Source organism: Embiotoca jacksoni, unplaced genomic scaffold (assembly GCF_022577435.1).
Source record: "Embiotoca jacksoni isolate LCO1_2020_lvr unplaced genomic scaffold, fEmbJac1.0.p SCAF_11, whole genome shotgun sequence".
Lineage (NCBI taxonomy): Eukaryota > Metazoa > Chordata > Actinopteri > Embiotocidae > Embiotoca > Embiotoca jacksoni.
Window position 1 is genome coordinate 765,960 of NW_027185241.1, and position 26,127 is coordinate 792,086.

The following is a 26,127-nucleotide window of genomic DNA, read 5'->3' on the forward strand; positions in this document are numbered from 1 at the left end:
ATCATAAAAAAAGTCATACTATAGCATGTCCAAAATATCATAAAAAAAGTCATACATTATCACGTCCAAAATGTCATAAAAAAAGTCATACTATAGCATGTCCAAAATATCATAAAAAAAGTCATACAATATCACGTCCAAAATATCATAAAAAAAGTCATACTACAGCATGTCCAAAATATCATAAAAAAAGTCATACAATATCACGTCCAAAATATCATAAAAAAAGTCATACAATATCATGTCCAAAATATCATAAATAAAGTCATACTACAGCATGTCCAAAATATCATAAAAAAAAGTCATACAATATCATGTCCAAAATATCATAAAAAAAGTCATACTATAGCATGTCCAAAATATCATAAAAAAAGTCATACATTATCACGTCCAAAATATCATAAAAAAAGTCATACATTATTACGTCCAAAATATCATAAAAAAAAGTCATACTATAGCATGTCCAAAATATCATAAAAAAAAGTCATACAATATCACATCCAAAATATCATAAAAAAAGTCATACAATATCACGTCCAAAATATCATAAAAAAAAGTCATACAATATCACGTCCAAAATATCATAAAAAAAGTCATACTACAGCATGTCCAAAATATCATAAAAAAAAGTCATACAATATCATGTCCAAAATATCATAAAAAAAAGTCATACAATATCACGTCCAAAATATCATAAAAAAAAGTCATACTATAGCATGTCCAAAATATCATAAAAAAAGTCATACAATATCACGTCCAAAATATCATAAAAAAAGTCATACTATAGCATGTCCAAAATATCATAAAAAAAGTCATACAATATCACGTCCAAAATATCATAAAAAAAGTCATACTATAGCATGTCCAAAATATCATAAAAAAAGTCATACATTATCACGTCCAAAATGTCATAAAAAAAGTCATACTATAGCATGTCCAAAATATCATAAAAAAAGTCATACATTATCACGTCCAAAATGTCATAAAAAAAGTCATACTATAGCATGTCCAAAATATCATAAAAAAAGTCATACAATATCACGTCCAAAATATCATAAAAAAAGTCATACTATAGCATGTCCAAAATATCATAAAAAAAGTCATACTATAGCATGTCCAAAATATCATAAAAAAAGTCATACATTATCACGTCCAAAATATCATAAAAAAGTCATACTATAGCATGTCCAAAATATCATAAAAAAAGTCATACTATAGCATGTCCAAAATATCATAAAAAAAGTCATACATTATCACGTCCAAAATATCATAAAAAAGTCATACTATAGCATGTCCAAAATATCACAAAAAAAGTCATACTATAGCATGTCCAAAATTTCATAAAAAAAAGTCATACATTATCACGTCCAAAATATCATAAAAAAAAGTCATACTATAGCATGTCCAAAATATCGTAAAAAAAAGTCATACAATATCACGTCCAAAATATCATAAAAAAAGTCATACATTATCACGTCCAAAATATCACAAAAAAAGTCATACTATAGCATGTCCAAAATATCATAAAAAAAGTCATACATTATCACGTCCAAAATATCATAAAAAAAAGTCATACTACAGCATGTCCAAAATATCATAAAAAAAAGTCATACAATATCACGTCCAAAATATCATAAAAAAAGTCATACAATATCACGCCCAAAATATCACAAAAAAAGTCATACTATAGCATGTCCAAAATATCATAAAAAAAGTCATACATTATCACGTCCAAAATATCATAAAAAAAAGTCATACTACAGCATGTCCAAAATATCATAAAAAAAAGTCATACAATATCACGTCCAAAATGTCATAAAAAAAGTCATACAATATCATGTCCAAAATATCATAAAAAAAGTCATACTACAGCATGTCCAAAATATCATAAAAAAAAGTCATACAATATCATGTCCAAAATATCATAAAAAAAGTCATACTATAGCATGTCCAAAATATCATAAAAAAAAGTCATACAATATCATGTCCAAAATATCATAAAAAAAAGTCATACTATAGCATGTCCAAAATATCATAAAAAAAGTCATACATTATCACGTCCAAAATATCATAAAAAAAGTCATACATTATTACGTCCAAAATATCATAAAAAAAAGTCATACAATATCATGTCCAAAATATCACAAAAAAAAGTCATACAATATCACGTCCAAAATATCATAAAAAAAAGTCATACTATAGCATGTCCAAAATATCATAAAAAAAGTCATACAATATCACGTCCAAAATATCATAAAAAAAGTCATACTACAGCATGTCCAAAATATCATAAAAAAAAGTCATACAATATCACGTCCAAAATATCATAAAAAAAGTCATACTACAGCATGTCCAAAATATCATAAAAAAAGTCATACAATATCACGTCCAAAATATCATAAAAAAAGTCATACAATATCATGTCCAAAATATCATAAATAAAGTCATACTACAGCATGTCCAAAATATCATAAAAAAAAGTCATACAATATCATGTCCAAAATATCATAAAAAAAGTCATACTATAGCATGTCCAAAATATCATAAAAAAAGTCATACATTATCACGTCCAAAATATCATAAAAAAAGTCATACATTATTACGTCCAAAATATCATAAAAAAAAGTCATACTATAGCATGTCCAAAATATCATAAAAAAAAGTCATACAATATCACATCCAAAATATCATAAAAAAAGTCATACAATATCACGTCCAAAATATCATAAAAAAAAGTCATACAATATCACGTCCAAAATATCATAAAAAAAGTCATACTACAGCATGTCCAAAATATCATAAAAAAAAGTCATACAATATCATGTCCAAAATATCATAAAAAAAAGTCATACAATATCACGTCCAAAATATCATAAAAAAAAGTCATACTATAGCATGTCCAAAATATCATAAAAAAAGTCATACAATATCACGTCCAAAATATCATAAAAAAAGTCATACTATAGCATGTCCAAAATATCATAAAAAAAGTCATACAATATCACGTCCAAAATATCATAAAAAAAGTCATACTATAGCATGTCCAAAATATCATAAAAAAAGTCATACATTATCACGTCCAAAATGTCATAAAAAAAGTCATACTATAGCATGTCCAAAATATCATAAAAAAAGTCATACATTATCACGTCCAAAATGTCATAAAAAAAGTCATACTATAGCATGTCCAAAATATCATAAAAAAAGTCATACAATATCACGTCCAAAATATCATAAAAAAAGTCATACTATAGCATGTCCAAAATATCATAAAAAAAGTCATACTATAGCATGTCCAAAATATCATAAAAAAAGTCATACATTATCACGTCCAAAATATCATAAAAAAGTCATACTATAGCATGTCCAAAATATCATAAAAAAAGTCATACTATAGCATGTCCAAAATATCATAAAAAAAGTCATACATTATCACGTCCAAAATATCATAAAAAAGTCATACTATAGCATGTCCAAAATATCACAAAAAAAGTCATACTATAGCATGTCCAAAATATCATAAAAAAAGTCATACATTATCACGTCCAAAATATCATAAAAAAAAGTCATACTACAGCATGTCCAAAATATCATAAAAAAAAGTCATACAATATCACGTCCAAAATATCATAAAAAAAGTCATACAATATCATGTCCAAAATATCATAAAAAAAGTCATACTACAGCATGTCCAAAATATCATAAAAAAAAGTCATACAATATCATGTCCAAAATATCATAAAAAAAAGTCATACTATAGCATGTCCAAAATATCATAAAAAAAGTCATACAATATCACGTCCAAAATATCATAAAAAAAGTCATACTATAGCATGTCCAAAATATCATAAAAAAAGTCATACATTATCACGTCCAAAATATCATAAAAAAAGTCATACATTATTACGTCCAAAATATCATAAAAAAAAGTCATACTATAGCATGTCCAAAATATCATAAAAAAAAGTCATACAATATCACGTCCAAAATATCATAAAAAAAGTCATACAATATCACGTCCAAAATATCATAAAAAAAAAGTCATATAATATCACGTCCAAAATATCATAAAAAAAGTCATACTACAGCATGTCCAAAATATCATAAAAAAAAGTCATACTATAGCATGTCCAAAATATCGTAAAAAAAAGTCATACAATATCACGTCCAAAATATCATAAAAAAAGTCATACAATATCACGTCCAAAATATCATAAAAAAAAGTCATACTATAGCATGTACAAAATATCATAAAAAAGTCATACAATATCACGTCCAAAATATCATAAAAAAAGTCATACAATATCACGTCCAAAATATCATAAAAAAAGTCATACTATAGCATGTCCAAAATATCATAAAAAAAGTCATACAATATCACGTCCAAAATATCATAAAAAAAGTCATACATTATCACGTCCAAAATATCATAAAAAAAGTCATACTACAGCATGTCCAAAATATCATAAAAAAAGTCATACTATAGCATGTCCAAAATATCATAAAAAAAGTCATACTACAGCATGTCCAAAATATCATAAAAAAAAGTCATACAATATCACGTCCAAAATATCATAAAAAAAAGTCATACTATAGCATGTCCAAAATATTATAAAAAAGGTCATACATTATCACGTCCAAAATATCATAAAAAAAAGTCATACAATATCACGTCCAAAATATCATAAAAAAAGTCATACTATAGCATGTCCAAAATATTATAAAAAAGGTCATACATTATCACGTCCAAAATATCATAAAAAAAGTCATACAATAACACGTCCAAAATATCATAAAAAAAGTCATACTATAGCATGTCCAAAATATCATAAAAAAAGTCATACAATATCACGTCCAAAATATCATAAAAAAAGTCATACTATAGCATGTCCAAAATATCATAAAAAAAGTCATACTATAGCATGTCCAAAATATCATAAAAAAAGTCATACATTATCACGTCCAAAATATCATAAAAAAAGTCATACTACAGCATGTCCAAAATATCATAAAAAAAGTCATACTATAGCATGTCCAAAATATCATAAAAAAAGTCATACTACAGCATGTCCAAAATATCATTAAAAAAAGTCATACAATATCACGTCCAAAATATCATAAAAAAAGTCATACAATATCACGTCCAAAATATCACAAAAAAAGTCATACAATATCACGTCCAAAATATCACAAAAAAAGTCATACTATAGCATGTCCAAAATATCATAAAAAAAGTCATACTATAGCATGTCCAAAATATCATAAAAAAAGTCATACTATAGCATGTCCAAAATATTATAAAAAAGGTCATACATTATCACGTCCAAAATATCATAAAAAAAAGTCATACAATATCACGTCCAAAATATCATAAAAAAAGTCATACTATAGCATGTCCAAAATATTATAAAAAAGGTCATACATTATCACGTCCAAAATATCATAAAAAAAAGTCATACAATATCACGTCCAAAATATCATAAAAAAAAGTCATACAATATCACGTCCAAAATATCATTAAAAAAAGTCATACTATATCACGTCCAAAATATCGTAAAAAAAAGTCATACAATATCACGTCCAAAATATCATAAAAAAAGTCATACAATATCATGTCCAAAATATCATAAAAAAAGTCATACTATATCACGTCCAAAATATCATAAAAAAAAGTCATACAATATCACGTCCAAAATATCATAAAAAAAAGTCATACTATAGCATGTCCAAAATATCATTAAAAAAAAGTCATACTATAGCATGTCCAAAATATCATAAAAAAAGTCATACAATATCACGTCCAAAATATCACAAAAAAAGTCATACTATAGCATGTCCAAAATATCATAAAAAAAGTCATACATTATCACGTCCAAAATATCATAAAAAAAAGTCATACTACAGCATGTCCAAAATATCATAAAAAAAAGTCATACAATATCATGTCAAAAATATCATAAAAAAAAGTCATACTATAGCATGTCCAAAATATCATAAAAAAAGTCATACAATATCATGTCCAAAATATCATTAAAAAAAGTCATACTAGAGCATGTCCAAAATATCATAAAAAAGTCACACAATATCACGTCCAAAATATCATAAAAAAGTCATACTATAGCATGTCCAAAATATCATAAAAAAGTCATACAATATCATGTCCAAAATATCATAAAAAAGTCATACAATATCACGTCCAAAATATCATAAAAAAAGTCATACAATATCACGTCCAAAATATCATAAAAAAAAGTCATACTATAGCATGTACAAAATATCATAAAAAAGTCATACAATATAACGTCCAAAATATCATAAAAAAAGTCATACTATAGCATGTCCAAAATATCATAAAAAAAGTCATACAATATCATGTCCAAAATATCATAAAAAAAAGTCATACAATATCATGTCCAAAATATCATAAAAAAAAGTCATACTATAGCATGTCCAAAATATCATAAAAAAAGTCATACAATATCATGTCCAAAATATCATAAAAAAAAGTCATACTACAGCATGTCCAAAATATCATAAAAAAAAGTCATACAATATCACGTCCAAAATATCATAAAAAAAAGTCATACTACAGCATGTCCAAAATATCATAAAAAAAAGTCATACAATATCATGTCCAAAATATCATAAAAAAAAGTCATACTATAGCATGTCCAAAATATCATAAAAAAAGTCATACAATATCATGTCCAAAATATCATAAAAAAAGTCATACAATATCACGTCCAAAATATCATAAAAAAAGTCATACTATAGCATGTCCAAAATATCATAAAAAAGTCATACTATAGCATGTCCAAAATATCATAAAAAAAAGTCATACTATAGCATGTCCAAAATATCATAAAAAAGTCACACTATAGCATGTCCAAAATATCATAAAAAAGTCACACAATATCACGTCCAAAATATCATAAAAAAGTCATACTATAGCATGTCCAAAATATCATAAAAAAGTCATACAATATCATGTCCAAAATATCATAAAAAAAGTCATACAATATCATGTCCAAAATATCATAAAAAAAGTCATACAATATCACGTCCAAAATATCATAAAAAAAGTCATACTATAGCATGTCCAAAATATCATAAAAAAGTCATACTATAGCATGTCCAAAATATCATAAAAAAAAGTCATACTATAGCATGTCCAAAATATCATAAAAAAAGTTATACTATAGCATGTCCAAAATATCATAAAAAAGTCATACAATATCACGTCCAAAATATCATAAAAAAAGTCATACTATAGCATGTCCAAAATATTATAAAAAAGGTCATACATTATCACGTCCAAAATATCATAAAAAAAAGTCAAACAATATCACGTCCAAAATATCATAAAAAAAGTCATACAATATCACGTCCAAAATATCATAAAAAAAAGTCATACTACAGCATGTCCAAAATATCATAAAAAAAAGTCATACAATAGCATGTCCAAAATATCATAAAAAAAGTCATACTATAGCATGTCCAAAATATCATAAAAAAAAGTCATACAATATCACGTCCAAAATATCATAAAAAAAGTCATACAATATCACGTCCAAACTATCATAAAAAAAGTCATACTATAGCATGTCCAAAATATCACAAAAAAAGTCATACAATATCACGTCCAAAATATCATAAAAAAAGTCATACTATAGCATGTCCAAAATATCATAAAAAAAGTCATACTATAGCATGTCCAAAATATCATAAAAAAAGTCATACTATAGCATGTCCAAAATATTATAAAAAAGTCATACAATATCATGTCCAAAATATCATAAAAAAAGTCATACAATATCATGTCCAAAATATCATAAAAAAAGTCATACAATATCACGTCCAAAATATCATAAAAAAAGTCATACTATAGCATGTCCAAAATATCATAAAAAAGTCATACTATAGCATGTCCAAAATATCATAAAAAAAAGTCATACTATAGCATGTCCAAAATATCATAAAAAAAGTTATACTATAGCATGTCCAAAATATCATAAAAAAGTCATACAATATCACGTCCAAAATATCATAAAAAAAGTCATACTATAGCATGTCCAAAATATTATAAAAAAGGTCATACATTATCACGTCCAAAATATCATAAAAAAAAGTCAAACAATATCACGTCCAAAATATCATAAAAAAAGTCATACAATATCACGTCCAAAATATCATAAAAAAAAGTCATACTACAGCATGTCCAAAATATCATAAAAAAAAGTCATACAATAGCATGTCCAAAATATCATAAAAAAAGTCATACTATAGCATGTCCAAAATATCATAAAAAAAAGTCATACAATATCACGTCCAAAATATCATAAAAAAAGTCATACAATATCACGTCCAAACTATCATAAAAAAAGTCATACTATAGCATGTCCAAAATATCACAAAAAAAGTCACACAATATCACGTCCAAAATATCATAAAAAAAGTCATACTATAGCATGTCCAAAATATCATAAAAAAAGTCATACTATAGCATGTCCAAAATATCATAAAAAAAGTCATACTATAGCATGTCCAAAATATTATAAAAAAGGTCATACAATATCACGTCCAAAATATCATAAAAAAAGTCATACTATAGCATGTCCAAAATATTATAAAAAAGGTCATACATTATCACGTCCAAAATATCATAAAAAAAAGTCATACAATATCACGTCCAAAATATCATTAAAAAAAGTCATACTATATCACGTCCAAAATATCATAAAAAAAAGTCATACAATATCACGTCCAAAATATCATAAAAAAAGTCATACAATATCACGTCCAAAATATCATAAAAAAAAGTCATACTACAGCATGTCCAAAATATCATAAAAAAAGTCATACAATATCATGTCCAAAATATCATAAAAAAAGTCATACAATATCACGTCCAAAATATCATAAAAAAAGTCATACTATAGCATGTCCAAAATATCATAAAAAAGTCATACTATAGCATGTCCAAAATATCATAAAAAAAAGTCATACTATAGCATGTCCAAAATATCATAAAAAAAGTTATACTATAGCATGTCCAAAATATCATAAAAAAGTCATACAATATCACGTCCAAAATATCATAAAAAAAGTCATACTATAGCATGTCCAAAATATTATAAAAAAGGTCATACATTATCACGTCCAAAATATCATAAAAAAAAGTCATACAATATCACGTCCAAAATATCATAAAAAAAAGTCATACTACAGCATGTCCAAAATATCATAAAAAAAAGTCATACAATAGCATGTCCAAAATATCATAAAAAAAGTCATACTATAGCATGTCCAAAATATCATAAAAAAAAGTCATACAATATCACGTCCAAAATATCATAAAAAAAGTCATACAATATCACGTCCAAAATATCATAAAAAAAGTCATACTATAGCATGTCCAAAATATCATAAAAAAAAGTCATACAATATCACGTCCAAAATATCATAAAAAAAGTCATACAATATCACGTCCAAAATATCATAAAAAAAGTCATACAATATCACGTCCAAAATATCATAAAAAAAAGTCATACTACAGCATGTCCAAAATATCACAAAAAAAAGTCATACTATAGCATGTCCAAAATATCATAAAAAAAGTCATACTATAGCATGTCCAAAATATTATAAAAAAGGTCATACAATATCACGTCCAAAATATCATAAAAAAAGTCATACTATAGCATGTCCAAAATATTATAAAAAAGGTCATACATTATCACGTCCAAAATATCATAAAAAAAAGTCATACAATATCACGTCCAAAATATCATTAAAAAAAGTCATACTATATCACGTCCAAAATATCATAAAAAAAAGTCATACAATATCACGTCCAAAATATCATAAAAAAAGTCATACAATATCACGTCCAAAATATCATAAAAAAAGTCATACTATATCACGTCCAAAATATCATAAAAAAAAGTCATACAATATCACGTCCAAAATATCATAAAAAAAGTCATACTATAGCATGTCCAAAATATCATAAAAAAAAGTCATACTATAGCATGTCCAAAATATCATAAAAAAAGTCATACAATAGCATATCGTCCAAAAAATTACAAAAAGTCCTACTATGGGACGTGAAATTTTGGACGACATGGTTTTTGATTTGTTTTTTCACAAATCTGAAAGTGGGTTAAGTGTTAAAGCCGTAACTGGGATGTCTAACACGCTTTCACAACAACAGGTGGTGCAAATGAGTGTCATTTGCTCAGTGGTGTTATTTAAGTTTCCCTAAACTTTCCTCTCAGCTGTTTAATTATAAACCAACCAACTCATAGTCTACTTCAGGAATAAAAACCTTTAGGACCAACAACTCCAGCAGCTTTGCTTTTACACAGATGATTTGCAGAGTGGATTTTTTTGTCTTACTTCACCTTCTGAGATTGTAAATTTTGGCCATTTAATTTCTCTGCCTCACAGAAACATTCCTGTGAGTGAAGCCTCCAGTAAAGTCGAATTTTCATGCTCTGTTAGTTTACACACCGCGGTGATAAAGGAGCGTTTTAGACAGACAGCAGGTCTCAGTTCAGTGCGACGTTTACCTTAAAGCAGCTCGAGAGAAAACAGAGGAATCCCGTCATGTGTCAAGAAAAACACTCCAGTGCTAAAGAGGGACAACTTAAACACAGGAAGTGTTGAAAATCTTACTGCAGGAGTTCATGAGCTGCTACAGAGCCATAAAATCTGTCTGAAAATGCAGCAACAAGCAGACAAGGTTTTTGATTTACATTTACTTCCTGGAAACACCGAACTAGAGCTGCAGCGGTCAGTGAAGAGAAAACGATTCTCCATCAGTTTCCATTATCTAATGATTGTTGAGGTCTTTCAAATACAAAATGCGAAACATTTGCCGGTTGAAGACTCAAACGTGACAGTGGGCTCCTTTCCTTGGTTTTACATGACTCTAAATTTGATATTCTAGGGTTAAATAATGAAATTGAATACATTTTAGGATGTCATCTGGGATCTTGTGTTGGCCATTTTTTCAAAAAGTTCCGAGGTTTCATTGACAAAATGATTAATCGTGAAAATAGTGTTGTGAGTAATTAAAAATAAATATTTAGGTGCAGCCCTAAGTCAAACTGAATCTAACTTTACCCAGACATTCTTGCTTTTAACCAAACATGCACATCTTGTCTAAATGCAAACAAGCACAGGACCAGTGGGGGCAGAAAGTAGAGCCAGCAGCAGTTATGACAGAAAGAGCTGAAGAGAAACTAAAGAGTTTGTCCATTTTACAAACCATCTGCAGTAACGCGGACACCATTTGCTCTGCTCTGGACTTAATATGAACAATTTTGCAACCAATATTGTCGCCATGGTTTCTGTTTAAGGTGGTACAAAAACAGTTCCCAAAGAGGACCAATTTCAGGCAGTCTCAGTCCATTTGAGACAGATTGGTATTTTCTCAGTATTGGGGGGGGGGACACACGATCCGCCTAAAAAGGCCGTGGATACGCCCATGCCTGAACCTAAACATAACCTGACTTTAACCTAACCCAAATTAACCCCTAACCAAAACTAAGGCTGATTAATCAAACCCAGCCCCGACTTAACCGAACCTCAACTCATCCTTAACATGAATTTGATTTGACCTAAACCTAACCTTATCCTGACCTTAATGTAAACAGACTCTAACCTAACCTAAACTAATCTTTAACCAAAACTAAACCTGATTTACCAAACCTAACCCAACCCTGAGCATAACTTAATCCCCAACCCGACTTTAATCTGACCTAAACTTTACATTATCCTAAACCTGAACTGGTCCCCAAAATGTCACAGTGTAAACAGTTGTATGTCCCTACAACATCAGTAATATAAGCACACACACACACACACACACACACACACACACACACACACACACACACACAGTCAAGACAAAAGGATGAATAATGACTGTGGCATTCACCGCTGTGTGTGTGTGTGTGTGTGTGTGTGTGTGTGTGTGTGTGTTTGTCTGAGACATATATAGGGTATATTGGCAGACAGAGGAGCCCTCCCTCCCGCTTATATATGTGCATCCCCCCAGAGTGAGTGTATTGTGTTGGCATGGGAAAGCGTGGATTCAGCCCCCCCCCCCACCCCCCCCCCCCCCACACACACACAGGTTGTGTAATCTCTCCATATTCGAACAGCGCTCAGCTCAATCTCTCGAAGGACTACAATGAATTTTGCTCCACCGTCTTCTTGAAAGAAGTGACAGCTGCTGGTAACAAGATTAAAGAAGATTAAACAACGTTAAACAGAACTGAAAGATTTCTTTCTTTTTAAAAGATTTACGTCTTCAGCAGAAACCAGTGGAGGGAAGTCGGAAAGATTCGAGATTGAAGAACTTTTATTGTCAAGCACAACAAGACTTCGTGGGGCATTTATGTGTAAGACTACACACATATTTACAAAAAATAAACGAGACTGAAATGAAACGAGAGAGGGATGCACTAACATGTTGGTTTGGGTGTCATGATAATATCTGTTGTGGTAGAGCTACAATAATTTAGCGATTGGAAGCTCAACAGATGACTAATAATTGATTGTTTCCAGAAATGCGCAAGTTATTAAAAATGTATTTGGTAATGATAAACAATTTTAAACACTCATCATTAGTGGGTGCGCTTCTCTTTATCTGATGTCAAATTTAATCACCTTGAGCCTGAGACATTAGATTATATGAAATATTACACAAGATAGAGTAAAAGGTTTACCGTTAAAAAATTAAATATTGGCAGATTAACGAATGAAAAACTGCTGTTTTGTTTTGTTAACTGCAGGCTGTGATTTTGAAGTTTATTTTCCTAAACTGAAGACAACATGTTTAAGATGATGAGGAAACAGACAGAGACTCTCTTGTCAAAGACAATGAACGCTCCAACACACAAAGTATCACTACTTGTGAGGACCCTATAAAACAAATTCTGACTCCTAATGTTGACACTCCTTTTCGAAAAAAAAAAAATGCCTATAGGTTTATAAGAGAAAATAAATGTTTTACCAAATCATTTACATGAGCACGTCTGCTTTCCCGCTTTCGTTTTTCCGATAGAAAGAAACACTTCGAGCACCTTCAGACAAAATATAAAGACTAAATTGCTCCAAAATGTCCTCACCGTCACGATCGATAACTCAGATTGGTCGCCACACTGACAGAACAGCAGCAGCTGCATCAGAGAACAAAACGCTCCCTCCATTGTTTGTAACGATGTACATGCTCCACGTCAAATCCACGTCCGCTCTATATGTGTGTCAGGGAGGCGGAGGGATGGAGGGGTCAGAGGTCACCATCCCAACAAACGATGACTCGGTAAGATGAGCACACTAGTGGTTGAGGCACAAAAATACAGCAAGAATTGAAGGAACTTGTCTCAGCGGGAGGAAAGATGGTTTCAGCCAGAAAAACTACAGATCAGACATGGGGACGCAAATCAAAGAGGTTTGGATTCTTGCAGGACTCCTTATGGACCACTTGAGAGCCCTTTTTAAAAAAAAGAAAAGAAAGAAAAGAAATTAAACCAAAAATAATAATAGAATTTAAGTTAACTTCATAAATCTCAGTATTAGTATAATGCTCATGCATTTAAATCTTAATTGGAAAAAGTAAACAATAACATTTAATTATTAGTCCTATAATTACTTAAATACAAATTGAGTAAAAAGACAATTATGGAATTTGTGTTATTGTCGTACTATAGGCTAACATTTGAGGAAGAAGTTGAAGAAAAAGTAGAAGTAGTAAAAGTAGAAGTAAAAGAAGTAGAAGTAGAAGAAAAAGTATAAGTATAAGTAGTGAAATTAGAAGTAGTAGAAGTAGAAGAAGTAGAAGAAGTAGAACTAGAAGAAAAAGTAGAAGTAGAAGTAGAAGCAGTCGAAGTAGAAGTAGTAGAAGTAGAAGTAGAAGAAGTAGAAGTAGATGAAGAAGTAGAAGTAGATGAAGTTGAAGTAGAAGAAAAGAAGTAGAAGAAGTAGAGGAAAAAGTAGAATTAGAAGAAGTAGAAGAAGTAGTAGAAGTAGAAGTAGTAGAAGAAGAAATAGAAGTCGATGAAGAAGAAGTAGAAGAACATTTCCAGGTACTTTACATAAAATCAGGTCGTGTTGGGGAGTCTCACTTTTCACCACAAGGTGGCAGTGTTGTACCACATCAGCAAATATTAACTTTTACTTCTTATCAGGGCAAAAAACTTCCCAAGTAAAACAACACTAAATATTCTGTTAACTGAATCATCCACAAAATAGCCTCGACAAAAATGATCAAACCTTAACAGTGGTAACAATTTAGGTCACGGTATCAGCCTGTGTAATATGAACAATATGTTGTCAGAAATTCAAGTTAAAGAAGCCTAAAACTACATTATGACAGTGTTGGTCGCATGTGAGGTGGATGTTTTAGTGCTTGACTCTTCATTGTCTTGTTGTTATTATCTGAAATAATCTTTTATTAACTTGTTGATAAAATTACGTGTAAACGAGTTGTCAGCTTTTACTGTAACAGGTTAAAAATAAAAGTTCACTAAATCACTATTTAAGCACACTAATTCCATACACAGCCATGATTATTGTGCCGGAAATTCCCAAATTTTGTATGTGCTAATATTGTATTTATTAATGATAATACAATGAAGTACATTTGACAATACTATTTTTCACTGTTTTGTACTTAAGAACATAATTTTGTAATAATACTGTGCTGTGACCTTGAAGTACCTTGGATAACTATATTTCATATTAATATGTTGGCATAGCAGCTTTGCCAATATGAAGACACTAACCTATGCTTTAAGTATTGGTGTTTATTATTACATTGAATCAGTGGTGGAGGAAGTAGTGAGATATTTTATATACGTTTGCAAAGATCTTAATTTGTAAAGTAAGTAAAGCTGGCAGGAAAATGCAGTTCAGTAAAAAGTACAACATTTCTTTAAATGTGACTCAAACTTACACTAAAGTACAGAAAAGTACTTCATTAATTGTGCTTAGTTACATTCCCCCTCTGCACTGAATACTACTGAGGTAGTAATGCACCTTTAATTTGTATATTTGTAATATTTTGTGACTATAATACCCTTTGAACTATATATATATATATTTTTTTTTAAATTTATTTTATATATATATATATATATATATATATATATATATATATATATATATACATATATATATATATATGTATATATATATAAAATATAATTTGTAATAGTGAGACTTTACTGAATTCAATCAAACCTTAAATCAAAACCTAAAAAAAGCAAAAAGCATCAAAAGTTCAAATCCAACTTCTGGGGGAAAAAGGCCTTTTTATTAAAAGTCATATACAAAAGGAATATTCCATGTTAGGTTGCTATAAAACGTCCATTATGTACATCGTATGATACAGATCAGCACAGCTCGGTGCCAAACGACACTTTAAACCCTTCAGTTTAACAATAAATGCGATTGAATTTAACACGACCACGCGCGTCAAACTGATTTAAAAACATCAGATTTACAACAAACATCGACAGATGTTGAACACAGTACAGGTCAAAACTCTGACAACATCTGGAGCTTCACATCAGTTTATAAAAAGACACCTGTGTTTTTCCATTTGGGTGCATAGCTGTGAGTACAATTCTGACAGGGATCCCTTCTTTTTCTTTATCCAGTAACCTGAAGACAAATAAAAACTGGAAAATATCATAGAATCTGTTTCCAACTCGGCTTTTGGATTAAACATATTTCAGTATCAGGGAGAGAATCATGACTTGAGGTGCAAAAACCTTTAAAAGTATCTGGATTTGTTTACATGTGTTGCCGTTTTGTTGGAGATTGACTTAAGCGTGCGTCAAATCCTTTCGTTAAATAAAGAGTTTAAAATAAACTTCTTCTTTGATTGTACTCTTTGCTTGCTAACACTCCCTCCACCGGTCTCTAAATATAAAACTACATTCATCGGGCGTTGTAATGACAACATACGTGGCCGAGAGGTAGGCTGAGAAACAACCATCAGACGCTGGATTAAGTCTGCAGCCACCGCCGAACAAACCGCTGCTTCTCATTTTCTAGAGTTAAAAAAAAAAGAAGAAAAAAAAAAAGGAACATTTGGCTGCTTGAAAAGTGTTCGAAGGAAAAGCTGGTGTCCTGAAACGTCCGACCTCAACTACTTGGTCCTCATCACACCTTCAGGGAGACGTTCAAGGAAATTTACTGTCACCAAGGCTGGCAGGTGATGAATAATAAATGAACACAGGCAAAGCTGATGGCTTAAACAAACAGCTGGATTTACAGAAGCTGAGGAACAAAAAGACCATCAGGTGGCCACAAAGTGAATTCAAGAGGCTTCAGGTTGAGATGGAAACCGGTGAGTTTCTGTCACCTCCTTGGTTTTTCAGGATTTCGTGCTCACACTTTGTTCTGCGGTTATCTGAACTTGTCCACTCTCAGATCTGTAAATTTAGATGATTTAAAACTTGGAATTTGTTTTGTGCTTTTTTTTTCTTTTTTTTTTTCAACAGTTCCCTCCAACTCCTCTCTGCAGCCCCCTCTGGAGCTCAATAACCAAAACGAAGGTCTGTAATATATAAATGCAGATCTCAAACTTATTCTTTTAGCAACAGCCCTGTGAGCTCACTAGGTTTTTATTTCTCTGTAGTTTCTGCCTTTTTTTTACTGGCAAATGGCTCCTCTGTTCCGTGTGAGGACTCTACTCATCTACTAGTGCAACAAGAGGGTAGAAAAAGAGAAATTAAGAGCTGTTTATTGAGGTTTTTTTTCCAGAGGTCTGGGTAATGTGTGGAAATGCAGAAAGCAGGGAGGCGAATAGATGTTCATTAACAGAAAGAAACTGTAAAAGAAAAGTTTGTCCTTGGGAGTGTTTCTTTGCGAAATGGATTTTTTGTTTTGTTGGCTGGTTGTGGGAGGCATGGCAGGGTCAGAATGAAAAACTGTCAGGGCGGAGATAAAAAGATTAAAATGCCCTTAAAGGAGAACTTTGAGGTCTCTTTGTAAGACTTTTTAAACACCAAGGCCTTAATGTTGTCTGTGTATTTTATTTTTTTAAATGAACCAGAATAATTCATCAACACAGCTCCACTCACCCCGAACATTTCTGACATAATTTGATGGTAATCTTCTTCCAGAAAACATCAACTTTTGACCCTGAATGTCCACATCTTCCAACAACGAAACTCAACGACCCACAAACCGCCAAAAAAAACTGAACCAACATCACACTGAGCTGCTTTTAAAGAGAGAAATAAAAGTAAATATCGCTGTGTGACATATTCCTGCGTAAAGCTGGCAAATGAACCAGAAAAAGTTCTCTGTGCTTTTTCGTTTTGTTTCGTTTTTTTGTTTTTTTTTTATACTTTGAACCTCTGAACCACGACTCGGACCTCGAACGTCTCCGTCCTGCATCTTGTTTTCTACATGAGGGAACACGAGGATCTCGATGAACCTCCAGCCCCGAACGCGTCTCCGCTCTACGGCCGCCGTGGAACTTCACGAGGGAGCCGAGCTGCCGCCTTCACGTCACATCTCATTTACTGAACCGTGTTCAGCAGGTACTTCTGGTGCTGTTTTGTGTTTTGAGGCCTGAATTTGTTATTTAGCATAAAAACATTTAATAATAATAAAAAAATTTTTTTTAAAAAAACTGCGAACTGCTACAGTAACACAATCACACCACTTTACAGGTGAGTTTACACCAGCAAAACTAATAATATCAAAGTGGAAACTAGTTCAAAATGGATGAAAAGCTTTTGAAATGAACAAACAAATGAGAACTGTGAAGGTCACCGGGAATGAATGAAAGCCCAGCCAATGTGTGTTTCACCTGTGGTCATGTGATCACTGCTAAATCGTAACGTTTGATATGCGACCTTCAGCAGTTTGGTTTTACTCACATCAAAGTGTCTCTGCTGTGGTTTCCTGTTCGCGCCTCACGACTGAGCGATCGCAGGATTACATACCGACCGGTTGGTCCGGCCTCTATCACGACCAGGAGCCAATCGTGACAGAGTATTCTGAGTTGGTGTCCGAAGCAACCAATCAGATCTCAAGGCCTGCTGGGGAGCCACAAAGGTGTTTTTAGTTAATGGGGCTGATTGATTGGAGTCACTTTCAAGGCTGTATGTGGGATTTGTTTGACATCTTTCTGACTTTATTTTAGCTTAATATCAGAATACAGAATATTGAAGTGGAACAGTTTTCAGAATACTAATTTTTTTTTAAAATTTTAAATAATGTAAACCATGTCTGTCATTTATCACCCTTTTCTACTTTCTTAAACAAGAGTTGTTTTTCGATTGTTGTCCCTGGTCCACAAAACTTTGCTTCTTTTATAGTTTTCTTCTTAATTTTGTCCCTTCTTTTTTTTAAATTAATAAAACATGCCAATCTTACTTCCCTGATCTTTGACATTTAATCAGCCAAAAGAACTAAAAACATCACTTGTTGGGACAAATGTGGACTTTTAAGAATCCACAAACTTTATTGGACTCCAGCAAACGGGGCTACAAATCTACGAACGTTACCAATAAGGAGGGATTTTAAAAACAAAAAAGAAATTTTTTATATTCAGATTTGATTTTAAAGTAATTTGTTGAGGACTTCCAACTAATTGTCAGTCTGTTGTTTTGTGGTTATTTTCTGGTAAAGTGAAATAAATTTGTATCTGTATTATTCTGCATATACATAAACATCTCAATATAACATATCTTAATATCATTAATAATAATATTCAGTGATAGTAATTAATAATATTGATTGTATTCACAGCATTCAGCCCTGCAGGACGATACCTGACCTGCCATCTTTGCTTTTTTTTTTTTTTTTTTTTTTATTGGGGAGGGGGTTTCAGATGTGACGTGAACGCAGCACCGAGTCCCTTTCAGCCGACATAAACACTGCATGTGTGTGTAGTTGGGGGTTGTGTAGCGCCTCCTAGTGGTGATGAGGCAGCGGGTCGTGGCTGTGGCTCTTCTGTATGTAGGCCATTGCGTCCCTGTAAGAGAGCGTGAGCTGGGGCCGGTCGTACATCTCGCTGAGCGCCTGGAACTTGGGGCCCCAGCGCGACAGCCTGTCATAGACGAACCCTCCGTCGTCGTCCTCCTCCTCCTCCTCCTCCTTGACGCCGCGGCCGTTGGCGACGTTTCTGCGGGACGCGGTCGACCCCAGCGAGCTGAGGCTTCCCGCCAAAGACCCAGAGCCCTCCACGCACCAGACGTGGTAGGCGTCCGGCGGGAGGGCCTCGCCGTCGTTGTCCGCCTCCCAAATGATTCGCGCCACGTAGCTTTTAAACTCCACGTGGGAGCGTGAGCCAGACGGGGCGTCGGCGTAGCTGCTCGTCTCCGGGTCTCTGCCCACGTGAGCGGTGTAGTTGGCGTAGGCTGCATCGCTGCTGTAGTTGCCGTTGGCGGCGTGCTGTTGCTGTTGCTGCTGCTGCTGCTGGTGGTGGTGGTGGTGGTGATGCGGGATGCTCAGGTAGGGAGCGCCCGAGCTGCAGGAGGAGCCGGACGGATGAACTTCCTCCTGGGAGCCTGGCGAGGATTTGATGAGCGGGGCGGTGGTGCACGAGGACGACTGGGACAAACTGGAGCAGAGCGGACGCTTCAACTCTGTGATGTCATAGCCGTTCTGAAAGGACGGAGGGAAGAACATACTAACTCTGTACATAAAATGTCATTTCAATGTCATACAGAATCGAGTCGGGTGTTGTAAACTGGCTCTGAACTGAATTTTACCGAACAAACTTTGATATCGTGTCCTCATTATTCCCTTGAAGTGAAGTCTGAATCTTCTGCACAGTGTTTACAAATGTATGGAGGATTTTTAATTGATAAATAAGGCATTAAAATTAATGTAAAGTCTTTAGAGGATTAGGAAGAAACATTTATTTTGAAGGGCGGACATTAACACTGTGGTTGTTGTATTTCCTGTTTCCCAAAGTACTAATGTAAGTTAATGTATTATTATGAAACAAATATGCTGTCATGTAGAATTTGTACATTTTCCTGCGACTCTTCAGGACGTTTTCCCAGGATTTCTGCACCACACATCACCCGTCCCAGACAGTGCGGTCTCTCTCCACTGCGCAACACAACCTGGTCCAACACTTTCTACATGTTTGGATATGCAGAGTTGTATGATGGTCTTTACCAATGTGACAAGCTGCATACTGGTCTGGTCTGTCTGTAACCACGTTTCACACACTAGAATAAATCTGAATAGTCAATAGAAATATTTATACTGTGCTTTTATCCAGGCTTATTTAGCCTGCATTTATTTTTGTGCAGATTGCGAGACTTTGAAATGACCTTTGAATGTATTTTACACGTCACATAATAATAACTTTATTTATAAAATAATTTAAAAAAAAAAAAAAGCAACATTACAAAGTGTTTTAGTAATAATCACAAAGCTTTAAAAACTGTGGACTTGAAACACAAAGATGAACTTTATTTTGAAGATCTTTTTGAATTTCTTTCGTCCAATTGAAGGTCTCCTTACTGCAAATATTTGGAACTAAAAGTGTTCTGTACGCAATGACAGGACACAAGTGGAATATTTATTGTCTGAACTTGTCTGCTAAAATCATACAGTTTCAGTTGTCTGACAGTGTGCAGGGTCCCTTATTTAAAGTAGAAGAGTAGAACAAAGCCCCCACAGTGTGTGTTTGTTTGTGTGTGTGTGTGTGTGTGTGTGTGTGTGTGTGTGTGTGTGTGTGTGTGTGTGTGTGTGTGTGCGTGCGTGCGTGTGCGTGTGTGTACCTGGTCCTGCTCTCCACCTCCCTCTTCGTTGTAGTTCAGGATGTTTTCTCGGATGTCCTCCCAGCTCTCGTGCTCAGCGGGGATGTGGTAAACTCCTCGCTTCCTGAACTTGTTGCGGCTGCCTTTCTGGTTCCACACCGTCACCGCCACCAGCACCGCTACACACACACAACACAACACACACACACACACACACACACACACACACACACACACACGCAGAGAGAGAGAGAGAGAGAGAGGAGGACAGTATAAATATGCATCTTTGAACGTGAACGTGCTCCTGCACCAGCGGGTCGCACATTCATTTCCTTCCTGTACATTTGTAGCAGCGGTCTCATTAAAGCTGCTCTGCGGAGTCATTTCGACTCGATAAATCAGAACAACGTTCGTTTAGAAACATCTTTTTAATTATGACAAACAGGTGAAAAACAAACGAGCCCGTCGGAGGGAGGGAAGAGGATCAGAGTTTTGCATTTGGCATTTTTTTTCATGGGGAGCTAGGAGGTTGCATTTAGAAGGACGTCTGTTTCCAAAGTCACCTCTGACACATTTATCCTCTTCAGGAGGGAACAGGGAGTAACTGAGCTGTTGGGAAATGAAGCCGTTCGGTGGAAAAAGCAGCGACCCTCCACTGATCAGACAAATTAACAGCTAAAATGGAACATGCAGCACCTCTTTGTGTTGAAACCTTTATGCAACTGAGCACTGAGTTTGGACGCTCGAGATCAATACTAATGGAAACGCTATCGATCTGCAAACTGTTACACAAGTTTAGAACAAAAGGTCTCTCGAGGGGACGGTTGATTTGACAGCATGTGTGTGTCTGTGTGTATTAAAATGTGTCTGTGTGTGTGTGGCTTTTGCTTCCACGCTTTATTTTTGTAACTGAAAGTCATTTCTTTGTTCTTTTTCCTCCTTTTTTTTTCTAGCTTCTAGCTCTGTGAATGAGTTTGAATTAAGCTGATTGGGCTGTTAAGAGTTGACAAAAAAACAAAAAAAAAACAGAGATGACTTAACACATGACTTTCTGTATTTGCTGACTTTTGTCCTCACTTAAAACAATCAACCCCGAAGCGTGAATATTTTTTTTCAGGATTTAAAGTTAAAAGTTTGGAGCCAGACTCAGAACTTCAAAGACAAGAACTGAGAATTATTTGTGACTTGCAAAACAATGAATTTGTCCTACTTCTGAAATAAACAAATTCTACGTGACCAAACACTGCTGATTGCTTTTTTTTTTTTTTTTTTACAGGGAAAAAAAAACAATTTTAATGGCAAATTTTCAACCACACAGTCGGATACAGTAACAGTAAACATACTCTTTGGTAAAGACATTAAAACGTTTGTTGTTTTAAATTTGGTTGAATTCAATGAACTTAGTGTAACACAGAAAGGTTCCCAGCTATTTGAACTGACTTTATTAATGGCTCTCTTACCAAAGAAGACGAGCAGACACATGCTGATGGCCAGGATGGAGCTGGGACTGAGGGCGGCCAGCCGGTGACCTTTGACCTGCCCCAGCTCGCAGCGCTGACCCCTGAAGCCCTCCAGACACCGGCACCGGTAGCTGTCGGGCGACAGCGCCTGGCAGATGCCGCCGTTACGGCACGAAGACGGTCCGCAGGGCGACGGCACACATCGCTCCTGACCCGAGTCGTCGGTCACCGTCACCTGACCGTCGGGACACCTGGGAGGTGATGGAGATCAGGACGGATGAGTTAATGGCATCCGAATGGAAATAAATTCTTAAAAACTTTAAAAGGTCTCTGCACATCTGAATATGTGACCTCAGCGGAAAGCAGAAGAGAAAACTCTTCAAAGAATAAATCAAAGACAGTTAAATGAAAGTTTTGTGTGTCTGACCAGTTTGTGTTTGTGTCATTTACTTGCACTGGTGTTTCCTCCACAGGTCGATGCAGCGCAGCGGGCTGAGGCAGGGGTGACTGCTGCAGGCGTTGCTGGAGCACCCGGAGGTGACGCCTCGCCTCTCCAAGACCGTCACCAAGTCCCGGCTCTGCCCGTCCAGAGGGAGGACCTGACCGTTAAAACGAACGTCCTGCAGACAGCCTGGATGAGGAGAGGTCTGTTTAGAATTCCTGAATATGTTTTTTAGGACTTTATTTTCAGTACTGACGCTACTGCTGCTAATACACAAAACTCCATGAAGATATGACATCAGGAGAGATTCACGAGGGACCTTTATAATGAGTTTGTCGTGGGTCACGTGACCGTTGAAGGTAGCGGAAAGAACTTTTTAAAGGTCTCTAATATTTCTGAGGTACAACATAATGGACAGACAGATAGATAAACTGGGGCTGATTAATAATCGTGGATTTGTTGTAACACCTGACGTTTAAATATTAGTCGATTCAAAACCCACCAAGTTGAGAACAGAAGATCCTGACAGAAAAGAGTCGATGCAAACAAACCCTGTTTTTAAAAAAAAAAATTTTTTTATGTTTCCTAACATGATGTTGATGCAAACCACAAAGATTTAAGGAAACACAATTACAGTGGAAAGACAATTCATTCTGAAAATACTCTGGTTTAAGTAATTACACAATAATGGATTTCTTTCAAACATCAAAAAAGAAAGAACATTTTAGGATTTCATAAATTCATCAAGGCCGTCAGATCCTTTAAGGTCAGTTTGGTCATGTCAAAACTTCCTTGTAAAAAAACGACCAGGAGGATCAACATCAGATCCAGATCTCACCCTGAAAGTCGACCATGTCTCCAGCGTTTGGCCCGTTGCCGACCATCAAGCTGGCCGGGTGAACCACGATCTCCCTGCGGGTCCCCAGCTGTGCCTGGACCTCCCGCGAGCCCCCGCCCTGCTCCAGCCGCAGGGTGAACACGTTGTCATGGCGACTGAGGCTGACCAGGACCCACTGCCCGATGTCTACCCGCTGGCCGGGTAACCGCAGCGCATGAGCACCGTCGCCCAGGTTGGCCCGCACCGAGATGTGACCCTCCAAAATCTGATAGAGAAGAAGAAGATTATCACGTAAAAATATGAAACCTTCATCTCTCCCATGATGCATCACATCCGCCTCATTTGTGCTTCTGTGTCAGACTTAACAGGGTGGAAGAAGTACTACGAGCCTTTACTGAAGTAAAAGTATGATGCCACAGTTTAAAAAAAGTCCTGCCTAAGAATTAAAAGTATTAGCAGTGAAATATATCTAAAGTATCAAAGTAAAAGTACAAGTTGTTCTTCCCTGTGACAGAACTACTGAATTATATATATAATTTTTTAGTGGTAATATGGGTGCAACAATGTATAAAGGAAAGAAATACCAGGTTCACAAGATAAGTCTGAGGCACTAAGATAAAAAATGGTTAAGAGAAAAGCAAAAAAACTGAATTCATAGTGTAGCCGAATGTATTTTTTTTTTTCTCTAAACTTTGATTTTTAATTTAAAACATTTGAACAACTACAGCTATTTAAATGATTAAATACGAGAAATTTAGAGAGGAAATCACTTCAACTGTCAGATGTAGCTCTTACCCTCTGAGATGCAGTGCCATAAAATGGGATAGTGAAGTATCTCAATATTGTACTTAGATACAGTATTTGAGTAAATTGTAAAATTGTCAATAAAAACAATAGAGTCTGCTTTGACATGTAAATGCTATTGAAAGCGTGACGTAAGCCTTTTCCTCTCTGTGGATAGAGGTTGGCTGTGAAGTCAGAGGTCTGTCAGTGTTGTGTGACGGGTGGACCGACCTCCAGGACGATGTACTCGTTGGCCTCCCGGGACGTCACGGAGAGCAAGGTGCCCGAGGTGGCTCTGGTTCGTAGGAGCAGCTGAATGTTGGTGCGTCGAGAGCTGCCGCCTCCTCTGAGCTGAAAACGCACCACGCTGCTCGAGTCGAAGGAGAACTCCGGGACGGCTGAGGGGAGGGGGGGGGACGAGGAGATACGTGTTTAGACTGTTTCACACGTATGAAAACAAACTTATCCGCGTTAGGTTTGAATTAACCAGCAGCTGCACATCTGTAGTTCATCATACTTTAAAGACTATCGATGAAAAGTTCGGAGTCTCGGCTTTTGTTCAAACTGGTTTCCGAAAGGAAAAGTTTGAGAATTGAAAGTCTCTCATTTTAAATTCTCCTGTGATGTCATTGGTCCCTCACCCGTGTCACACTTGTGTCCGGTGTATCCCGGCTGGCACTCGCAGCTGAAGGAGCCCCACTCAGAGAGGCAGGACGCGTGAAGACCACAAGAGGAACCGGCCGCCGTCACGCACACGCCGTCCGTGAGCCGGCACCCCGGGGTGCTGTCCACGCTCTCCCCTGGAGACGCCAGATCGTACACCTGAGGGACGAAGAGGGGGGATGGGGTGAGATTATTGTGTTGTTTTTGTGTTCATCCATCAAAAGAGCCCAGTGACACAACACCCGTGCCTCCTTGAGTCATGTGATCCAGGCTGCATTCACAGCCAGCGTCAGATTAAAGGAGGCCTTTAAAAAAAAAAAAAAAAAAATTCAGCAGTTTTCCTTCTTTGACTCTGAAATACAATAAGACTGAATTTGACATGCACTAAATTTTCTAAATAGTCCCATTGTTTTCGGCTGGCAGCCGTACTGCGGTTGCATTTTGTGGTGTGTCAATCCACCTTAAACGCATGAAGTCCAAAATGTATTCTGAATTTATCTGAAGGAATCAAGATTACAGAGCAAAGAAAGAAGCATGTTCGGGTGTGTGTGTGTGTGTGTGTGTGTGTGTGTGTGTGTGTGTGTGGGGGGGGGGGGGGGGGGGGGGGGGGGGAAGAAATTATATTTCTCTTTTTTTCAAGGTTTTCAAGCAGCTTTCTTTTGTCATGAAAATTTGGCCACCTTGAAGACAAGCTGGGGAATTTCCTAAATTGAGAGGGTTCCTCTACCGGGGAGCATGAACGTGCTCAGTAGATCTCACAGCACTCTTCTCATAAGTTAGCAACCTCCGGAGCAGAAAAATGGGAGCAAAAGAGGAAGTACCAAAAAAACTGCAGTTCCTCAAACAGCCACTTGAGGCAAGCTCCAAAAGAAAGCCAATCCCATTGACTGTATATAAGAGTGGACGTAGCTTCCGGGCCTAAAAATCGGATCGATGAAAAAATGCCTTAAGCTGCGATACCACCGAGGGCCACTAAAGGTCGGTGAACACAAATAATCACAAAACACAAAATGTGTGCCGCCGGGCCAAAAAAAACATGGCCTCTATTGAAGGATAGCGTTGGTGCTCGAACATCACAGCTGCGGTGAGTTAAAACATGATCCCAGCCTCTGAACCGACTACACAAAACAACCCCAAAACACAAGGGATTGTGGGTAGAATGAGTTGCTGCAGCTTGTTATGCTAACA

The 26,127-nt window shown here is 34.8% G+C and overlaps 1 protein-coding gene across 1 annotated transcript in view; it reads right to left on the reverse strand.

Moving 5' to 3' along the window:
- Positions 1-15,314: 15,314 nt before the first annotated feature.
- LOC138193213 (neural-cadherin) overlaps positions 15,315-26,127 on the reverse strand; it is a 137,349-nt gene continuing 126,536 nt past the window's right edge. The window contains exons 29-35 of the mRNA XM_069141107.1: positions 24,918-25,098; positions 24,508-24,674; positions 23,494-23,758; positions 22,664-22,844; positions 22,214-22,464; positions 20,775-20,932; positions 15,315-19,641 (exon numbers count right to left, since the gene is read on the reverse strand). Of these exons, the coding sequence (XP_068997208.1) occupies positions 18,949-19,641; positions 20,775-20,932; positions 22,214-22,464; positions 22,664-22,844; positions 23,494-23,758; positions 24,508-24,674; positions 24,918-25,098 (1,896 nt within the window). The 3' untranslated portion in view covers positions 15,315-18,948. The remainder of the gene's footprint in view (positions 19,642-20,774; positions 20,933-22,213; positions 22,465-22,663; positions 22,845-23,493; positions 23,759-24,507; positions 24,675-24,917; positions 25,099-26,127) is intronic.